General features: G+C 39.7%; 1 protein-coding gene across 1 annotated transcript; it reads right to left on the reverse strand.

Annotated features, from left to right (window-relative positions):
* Positions 1-4,360: 4,360 nt before the first annotated feature.
* On the reverse strand, positions 4,361-9,502 carry acmsd (aminocarboxymuconate semialdehyde decarboxylase). Its single transcript, XM_042084610.1, has 10 exons — positions 9,369-9,502; positions 8,398-8,442; positions 8,145-8,241; positions 8,011-8,060; positions 7,480-7,716; positions 7,021-7,114; positions 6,650-6,745; positions 6,277-6,449; positions 5,564-5,662; positions 4,361-5,439 (listed from the first exon to the last, which is right to left on the reverse strand). The coding sequence occupies exons 1-10, from the start codon at positions 9,486-9,488 to the stop codon at positions 5,377-5,379; spliced, it is 1,074 nt and encodes a 357-aa protein (XP_041940544.1). The 5' UTR covers positions 9,489-9,502; the 3' UTR covers positions 4,361-5,376.
* Positions 9,503-9,776: the final 274 nt, after the last annotated feature.

Raw genomic sequence — 9,776 nt, forward strand, 5'->3', positions numbered from 1 at the left:
TTTAAAACGAGACATTGAGAACTTTGAAAAAGCACTGGTAGTTTACTTACAAGACGATTTATACAGACAGTATCTTCACGAAGTTTAACGTTTGCAGCCATCTTGAATTTAGTCACGATAAGTCGAGCAACGAGTAAGAATGAACAGGTATGATAAGGGATCAGATTCCAAAAATAATTCAGTGGAAATGCATGGATTCCAGTTTCTTCCAGTAGCAGCAACTGGAATCCATGCATTTCCTTTAAGGTTTAAGTATAAGTATACTCTTTTGATTCCGTGAGGGAAATTTGGTCTCTGCATTTATCCCAATCCGTGAATTAGTGAAACATACACACAGCACACAGTGAACACACAGTGAGGTGAAGCATGCACTAACTCGAAGCAGTGAGCTGCCTGCTACAGTGGTGCTCGGGGAGTAGTGCGGGGTTAGGTGCCTTGCTCAAGGGCACTTCAGCCGTGGATTGTGGGTATGGGAGAGCAGTGCTCAACCACTTCCCCCGCCCTCATTTTTTCTACTGGTGGGCGATCGAACCTAGATCGAACCGGCAACCCTTCGGTTACAAGCCTGAAGCCCTCACCAGTAGGATTCCCCCCCCCTACTCTCAGTAATGTCATGTTAAGGTGAGTTTAACAGGTGTGACCGTTACCTTGTTCAAAGATTGCTCAGGAGCTAGGCTTACTCCATTGATGTAGTAGCCTATGTGATGAGATCAAACTTCCAATAGACTTGCTTAAAATGAGTTGAATATAACAACCTGTGTAGGTTTTTATAGACTGTATTATGCTTTTAATGCATGTAATATATTTCAAGTCAATTTATCAATTAGTTGCACAAAATTCACCAGAAGTCATCATTTATTTTTCAAAAATGTCATAACGGGGAGCATGCCCCCCAACCTCCCTAGCATTTGGGAGGCCCAAAAGTATTTACTTTATGGGGCTCAAATTCTCCAGAAGCAAATAATTAGCATTTTCGTAAATTGTGACCACCTATTTTTGAATGGCAAAGTATGTGAGACAGCAAGGGACAAGGGTGTGTGTACTGCGTATGCGCATCATCAAGTTTGCAGATGACACAGTGATCTTGGGCCTGATTAGTAACAACAATGAACAGCTCTACTTGGATCAGGTTGATGAGGTGGCACAGTGGTGTCAATCTAACAGCTTGACACTGAATATCAATAAAACCAAGGAAATGGTAGTGGATTACAGAAGGCAGCAGCAGAACTACAGTTACACCCCACTAATGAACAGCGGGCAACCTGTAGAGAGAGTCACAAGTTTTAAATACCTTGGTGTCCACATTACTGAAGACCTAACATGGACTGTTAACACTCAATATGTTCTGAAGAAGTCCAGACAACGACTCTACTTCCTTCGTCAGCTAAGGATATTCAAAGTTTCTACATCCATCATGAAGGCCTTCTACACTTCAGCGGTTGAGAGTGTTCTAACTGGTAGCATCATCACCTGGTATGGGAACTCCACAGTTAGAGATTGTAGTACTCTGCAGAGAGTAGTGCGCTCAGCTGAACGTACTATAAGAACTCAACTCCCTGCTCTACAAGATATCTATTCCAGAAGAGTACTCCTAAGAGCCCAAAAGATTCTGAAGGACTCTTCTCATCCTAACAATGGATTATTCCTACCGCTGAAATCAAGAAGACGCCTATGTAGTCACAAAGCCACTCAGGAGAAGTTTTTATCCCCAGGCCATCCGAACTCTGAACTCACACTATACTGACTTTGCACACATTCACTCTTCAGCACTCTCAAACATTTCCCAACTCTGAACTCACACTATACTGACTTTGCACTCATTCACTCCTCAGCACTCATGACCCCCCCCCCCCCCCCCCCCCCCCCCACACACACACACCTACAAGACTTTTAGCACTTTTACATCCCTCACCAAAGACCTTTTATTTATTTTCTTATTTCATCACACGTCAAAACACACACACACACACACACATATCTGACTTTCTCCAACCCCTCTTCTACTGCACTTTTTACCCCCCCCACTTTGCACAAATAGGCTGACACCAGACATAATTTCACTGCATTCTTACTTCCAGTAACTATATGCATGTGACAATAAACTTCCTTGTATCCTTGTATGGTAGTGGGCCTATATGGAAGAAAGTCCAGGGCCTTTTTTTAGTCCCAGTCCGTCCCTGTGGATAAACGTGTCATGTTTGTCAGATCCATTGAATAGAACTGAACTTGCATGTATGGGTGGCCAGAAGGAAGTTCTACTGTGAGCTCCACAAATGCTGTAAATGTAGCTTCTGTAAAAGTTACTGCACTACATGGTAAAAAAACAGCTAAGCTAGTGAAAAGCTATCTGCTTCAGAAAATAGCTACGCTACCACCAAGCTACTGAAATGTAGTTAAGCTAGTAGCTTCGCTACAAGTAGTAAGCTACTGCCCACCACTGCATGACATTTTGATAAAGCTTAGCCTATTAATGAACCCTTCTTGAGATTAAGACACCACAAATCAACATCATGTTATATTAAGTAACAAACTATAAGTGTGTTCCTCATTTTATCAGTAAGTAACTTTACATTTAAAAATGAGTTTATAGAATCCCAACAGGACCAAAGTTGCAATGCAAAATAACTTCTATTATTTGTTATAGGCTACAGGATATCAACATAAAGTAACATTTGTTTAAACTATTTCCTATTTCAATCATTGAATTAATGTTTTACTTTTGTTGCTACCAAACACGCCTATTATAGAAAATCACAAAAGTTAAGAATCACGAAGTTGCTTATCATGTAATGTTACTGATCATTTTAGTCATGTTACACTAGTTTAGTCACTTGTTACTACTGCCCCCTCCCCATTTATATGTTTCCGTAGCAGATAAAGTTGAGCTTCTCCTGACAGTCCCTGTTGGTCAAGTCGTGTGATTGCCGGCCGAAGGCTCCACAATTGAAGGACTGAGAGGGACACTGGGGCAGTATACTGTTCTCCTGGTACCTAATTTTTTGTTCGGGACTCCTGTCTACCCACAGCCACTCTCCAGCTAGGAATCTCAAGCTGGTCCAGACATGGGGAGTTTGGGCCTCACGGCTGATGTTCTTGACCATTTGTAGCATGACATTTCCCACTAGGCTTTTCAGATCATTGTGGTGAGACCTGCAGTGTACCAGAGCATCCTCCCAAGTTGTATTCTCTCTTACCAGGATTAGCTCGCTTTTCCACTTAAAGCAGATGAAAGTATGTTGTGTTTCACACTTATCAGCAAACCAACGGCCCTGTTGAATGAAAGCACACTTCTTTTGTCCAGAACCATCAGGCTGGAGGTCATTCCATTTTGTAAAGGACATCCCCTCTCCATCAGTCCATTTCCAGCTATTATCAACAAAATGAAGCCCAATCCAGATTGAGCGAGTTTCTTTGGCTTGTTCAGGGAGCTTGTTGTATTCCTGTTCATCCGCATGAATAGACAGGCCTATATATTTCTCCTTGCAATAATCTTGAGCCTCTGACCAAGTCTTCTATTCATCGATAAAAAAAAAAGAAATTCTGAATACCTGGCCATCTGCCAGTCCCCACAGAACACCCAGAAGAACAAAAGTGAGGTTAACCTGCATGTCTGCTGTCTGGTCTTACATGTTGTTCTCTGCTACATGAAGCAGACAGTCCTGCCATAGGCAAATAAGTATGTGGCTCAGAAGTCACATGCCAGACCATTTAAAATGCAAACAAATGAGCAACACAAGCAGCTTAGATAAAACTTGATTAAACCAGTTGTAGTAATACTTAATTAAATTATTTAAATGACCAAATCACAGCGCTCAATTGAATAATCAAGACAAAGCAGAAACTTTTCCATTTCAAATTTAATGCACAGTATACATGATGAATAATGGATGAAAAATAAGTTTAATATAGCCTCTGGTCTTGGTGGAAAAAATGATCATGAAATTTTCATTATCAGGCTCAATCCACCACTGGACAACACCCAAGCCATTTCAGTGAGAGATCCTGCTTGCTGCTTTAGCAACCTAGAGTGGCATCCTGTGCTCTCCCTCCGTATTGCAGTTCATTCTGGCACAGCACTGCTGTGCCTCTCAACGTAACAATTAGTTAGTTGGTTGGTTGAAATGAGTAATGGATAAACAACATGAATGGCTTAACAGGAATGAAATACTCCAGGCTGTGTATGGACACCTGTGTCCTTAGGCAATGCCCTTGTGAAGGCAAATATCTACTGACCATACATGCAAATATAACCCCATACTGTAAGCAGAGCAAAAACAAATCATTTTTTCAAATGGGGAATTGATTAGTCATGTACTTATTTTGTTTATTTCACTGAAAAACTAGACAGGGATATGCAGGCCTCGTTCTCAGTAAGGTTTTATTTGATCAGTTTTACCCCAACCATCTATACATCAACTTGGTATTTTGCATGTCACTTGTGAAAGGCATTGCTTGGTAAATTGTATTCAACATAGTTGACGGTGAAGGTGACATTAAGACTTTTGAAAACTAGCACAACGTATTCTATTATTCATGGCTCATTATGTTTTCTCTCAAGTCCCAAAGTGCCCAAATCTCCCCTTATTAACCTGAGTGCAGTAAACAATTAAACAACCAAAGAAAAATACGGTGGTGTTATCCGTGCAATATCTGGGTGAGTGTTTGATGTGAAAACCTGAAACACCTGACCATTCAAAGTTCATCACTGACAATGTGTCCAGGATGTATCACATAGACCTGAGAGACTGAGAGGAACACACACACATAAAAGGGGGTAGTTAGATAGATAGATACTTTATTGATCCCCAAGGGGAAATTCCTGATAGTCCTGGGGATCAGTGTGTTCCACTGCGATGCAGTGAAAACATCGTAAGTCTCATAGAAAGGCTAAATCAAGAGAAAAGGGAATGATCTGTCTGTGCTGATAATGACAAGTGTTATGTATTGCTTACCATATCTGTTCCATAATACCGTATATGGTGCAAACGTTTTCCATTATTGTGCAATATGTTATCTACATGTTCTGTTTCAATTAACAGGAAAACTATTAGCACCTTAATCATTAACATTTCCCCTGTCCATTTCTGTTCTCCTTAAGACAAAGCATAGAGGGGATGTTTTTGGGACTACTGCCATTTCTTGCAAAACTGACACTTTAATCATTAACATGTTCCCTGCCCATTATTTCCTTAGGACAAAGCAGAGAGATGATGTTTTTTATTGCAACTATGTTATATCTTGCACAGTAGGCCAAGGGCAGGTTCACACATTCTGGTAGCATCAGATACACAGACTAAACATTGACTGTAAACTACTCTTTTGTCTTTATCGAAGATTCTTCTTTAGGCAATGCTTTTGTCAAGCTCCTTGACGAGTTTATTCAAACTGTTGTCGCTTAAGGCCTAAGAACTCAAGAGCATTGTCCGCAAGTAGCCTCTCCTGAAACAGAATAAAGACAATTACAAATACATTTTACCTAGTTATGTAACAAGCAACTACGGTACATACAGTGAAATGTATTACATTATCCACTGATAATTTCAAACAGATGCATCTGATTTACCTTCAATGCATGGTCAAAGTCTTCCATGGACTCTATCAGTGATCCAGGCTCCAACTCTCCCAGCGGAAATGGATAGTCTGTTCCTAGCATAACTTTATCCTAGAGAGTACAGAGAGTACCATAAAATTAGATTTAATAACAATATACTTACAATATACTGCAACAATATTAAATGCACATCTGTGTTTTCTGGGTTTGATGGAAATGGATGGGGAAAAAACCTCAACAGTCTAAACTTCAGTTTGGTTTTTGCTAGCTGTGGACCCCTACTTCAATAATTCCAAAGAGAGGGTATATTATTTTTGATGATATGATCTATTGCTGTTGACATTTGACAATTTTTTACCGTAATGTATTATATATTGTCACCATATTTTTGCTAGAAACCACAGCTGCCAGTATTTTTGCTGTAAGTTACACCAGTTTTTGTATACAGTATATCAAGACAGTAAAAATGTAAGTAATGTATGGTTTCTTGATTTAGGGTACTTCTACTACAGCGATACACTTTTTTGGATTTTATGGATGCGTAAGCCACACATCTTTCTTGTTGTCCTCTTTGCTTTGAAATTTTACATTTTACTTTTCTCCTAGTTGGTTGCTAAAGTGATGTGACAAATCAACATAGTTCTACTCTCAGAATCCTGCATGTAATCAATGCATAAATATCACATATACCATGAAGGGCTTATTTTATTATTCATTTAGCACACCTTTCCAATCACATCAAGAAGAAAGCTAAGAGCAAGGGGGTCGTGAACGAGGGAGTCTGTGTAAAAGGAGCCCAAGTATTTCCGTGGACTGATTTTGTTGTCCACAGCACACAAATCAGGTCGCACTTGAAATCCATGTTCTATTCGACCAACTGTGTATGGAAATGACCCACCTAAAAAAATCACAATATTTTCAGTAGCAAACATGCATACATACAATATTTTATTGTGCTCTATATAGGACAAAATATAAGAAGTGACCTTCCCTTAGTTTTCATTTTGGATTTTCAATTAAGAACAACACTGTCAATATGTATAGTGCTCTCTGGCCTTTACTGGGCCCTTCTGAAGTTCCCCATACAGCTGTTTTTACCTCCATGAGCAAAGCAAACCTTCAGTTTGGGAAATCTCTCAAAAATCCCACCAAATATCATGGAGCATATGGCCATAGATGTCTCGGATGGCATTCCTGTTGAAACATTTTTGGTAGGTGACATGAATTTTCACACACACTGCATAGGTATAGGTATGTCCATTAGTGTCTGGCCTGTATTTGCCTCAAGTGGAAATAACCCTATCATGTCTGATTCATCATGGTCAAAAGGACGCAGTAGCAGCCTATATTGTGAGTTCAGTAGCTGACCATGATATCACAGTACCTGCGAACTAATGGTGCTGATTTAGTACATCAATCTTATCTTATACAGACACAATTTAGACCATGATGTTAGAGGAATCACTCACCAACCAACCAAGGGAGCCAATATTTAGCCATTCTTCCATCTATCTGCATGTCCCAAGGATGTACAAATAAAGAGCAATTGAGCTTCTCTGCAGCCTGATGGACAAGATGGACAAATCATTTATGTTCCTCTCCATTAATTTTCCATGTTTTGTTTCAATTGCATATTTTCGTATGCTTGTACAGGGTAATATTGTTCTCCTTAGCAATACAGACTAGTTTTAGGAGTAATGAAGTAACTGAAAAACAAATAAAGAAAAATCATTTGAACCTCAAGGATACAGTATGTACTATAGACATGGCAATAGCAATGTTTTCTATGGAGTAAACACAGAATGTGTAAATGACTGTAACAATGGTGGTCATAAATGATTGTAATCTGTGATTTTTTTTTTCATGAGTTGCTAATTAAGAAACGTAGATATGAACCATCACGATGAAGGCAATAGTCTTCAGCTCACTTCATAGATGGGATATAACTCAGGGGCATTAAGGTCCCAGTTGTTGATATGAGAGCCGATTTGAACCCCAGGAAAGCCCAGATCCTTCACACAGCGGGTCATCTCCAGCACAGCCAGATCGGGAGCCTGCATGGGGAGAGTACCTAGACCAACAAAGCGCTTTGGATAACGTCGCACAGTGGTCGCCAAGTCATCATTTAGGATGCCGCATAGGTCCAAGGTGTCATGAGGTTTAGCCTGTGAGAAAATAAAAAAAGAAAGAAATGTTATAAAATGTTGTTGTATGAATTAGTGTTCCATGTTTCAGTAGACTTTCAAAACTGACAATGTGAACACCAATAAAAAGTGTAAAATGTGTCTCCATCTAGACCACTGTTTTAACAGAGAGACTACCAGAGGTGCCAGTGCCCCACTGTCAACCACTGGAAAAATAATTTTATCTTGAAAGCTGTCATATTACTGTAAATATTAATAATACAAGTTTACCGGTAAGCAGGATGCATTTTAAAATGGAAAAGAAAACACTCTTACCCAGTAGTTAAACATTACAGGCACGGTGGAGAGAGCCTGCACAGTCACGCCTGGGGGAAAAAAACACAACAAAACCTCATTCAGTAAATTAGGCCTTCTACAATTCTTAATTCTTTTTTTTTGCACACTGGTACCTGATTTATCCATGTCCCGAATGCGAGCTTCTGCATCCCAACAATTCTCTTGAATCACTCGAAACAATTTTCCATCCTTCATCATTTGGGCCTCCCCCTACAACCCCAAATGTCACAGACACTGGTTTAAAAGTTCCTTGCTAACATAGTCCATATGCTAACAGAGTTGGGGTCACTTTAAGTTTGATTATCGTTATATGGGTGCTTTTGAAGTCATCAATTCAGATTTAACACACTACAGAGAGTGACTTACTTTACAGTGGTGATGAAGCTGGATAAACCCGTCATAGCCATACCTCTGAAGAACACAGAAAGAAAAGGTGTGAACAGAGTGAAATGATCTTAATCCAACAGTCTATTTGGAAGGAGGCAGGGCATTACCTATAAAACGATAGTTAAGAGAGTAATGTGTTTTAAGCTATGCATTTAATTCTGAGTACTTTAACTTAAACCAACTTTAAACGTAGGGGTGGAACCCTATCCTTATAGTGTCTGATAGTTAGTAGAAACTTGTTTGTAGGTTTTGGTGGTAGGCCTGGCCTTGACATATGAAATAGCAGCGGGCAAGCCTATAAGGCAAACCCTGGGGTAGTTTGGCACAATACATAGTAACCTATTAACTGTCAGTCACAATGCAATCCTTTACACCTGACATTAAAATGTATTTTCTCCAATCCATATGAGAATTTAATTTAGGCTGAACACACCTGCAACTCTTTATACCGTCCACCAGTAAGGTTTTTATGCATATGATTGCTTTCGATATAGTTCAAGTTGCCAGGTTAATATTCAACAGAGAAAAAAATGCCTGAACTCTGACCACACCTTCCTTTAGTGCAATTTACTGTGATTACAAGAGCTTCACGACAACTGTCTTGACAATATGGAACGGGAAAGTTATAATGACTAGAATATAATGGCAGTACATTAGATTAGACAAGAATCACTTCTGCGTCATGAAGCTGTTACTTTCCCGGAGAGGACCTTGCTTGCCAGAGCACCACCTGCACGTCACTGTGCAGTATGTGTTTCATGATCACATCGTGAATACTATGATGGCTTTCAGTAGCATACACAAAAGTACTTGTGCTCAACAATGCACAGGAAAACAAACGCTAGTAAAAGATACTTTGAGTGGAAAAGACGTGCGTAAAATTCAGCAGACGTTTGACGCCTATGTAAACTATTTCTAAAGGTCCATGCACCACGCTCAGTTTTTCCTACCTCTTTGAGATTTGGCCAATCTTTTGGTAAAATGTGATTATGAATATCGATCTTCATTTCACAGAGCCTATGTGGACTGTTCTCTCGATGTGTACCACATATCTCCCCGTTACATTTCATAGTTTTACTCCTCCTTCTTGACTCTACCCACCTGCGCAACCCAATGAAAAGGAGGGCGGGAAACAAGCTAGACTTTGAACCTACCTAGGCCTACCTGTAAAATCAATATAGTAGGCCTAGGTACCTAAATAAGTTCAGGGTACTGGTTGGCCTATGTTTGTCTTAGGCCTACGAGTGCTCAAAAAGTCCTCTCCAAAAACTGATTGAAAAAAGATCATGGCTAAAGATATTGGTCTTAAAAATACAAATCCTTTATAATATTGCCTATTGCAGTAGCCTACTTCATTC

Source organism: Alosa sapidissima, chromosome 2 (genome assembly GCF_018492685.1).
Source record: "Alosa sapidissima isolate fAloSap1 chromosome 2, fAloSap1.pri, whole genome shotgun sequence".
Classification (NCBI taxonomy): domain Eukaryota; kingdom Metazoa; phylum Chordata; class Actinopteri; order Clupeiformes; family Clupeidae; genus Alosa; species Alosa sapidissima.

What these genes read in the sequence shown, in the direction of transcription:
- acmsd (XM_042084610.1), bottom strand. Translation starts at nt 9,488, where the DNA reads ATGAAATGTAACGGGGAGATATGTGGTACACATCGAGAGAACAGTCCA. An exon ending in AGCTTCATCACCACTGTAAA is followed by an intron (nt 8,242 to 8,397) that starts GTAAGTCACTCT and finishes TTGGGGTTGTAG; the next exon opens with GGGGAGGCCCAAATGATGAA. An exon ending in ACTTTGACCATGCATTGAAG is followed by an intron (nt 5,440 to 5,563) that starts GTAAATCAGATG and finishes ATTCTGTTTCAG; the next exon opens with GAGAGGCTACTTGCGGACAA.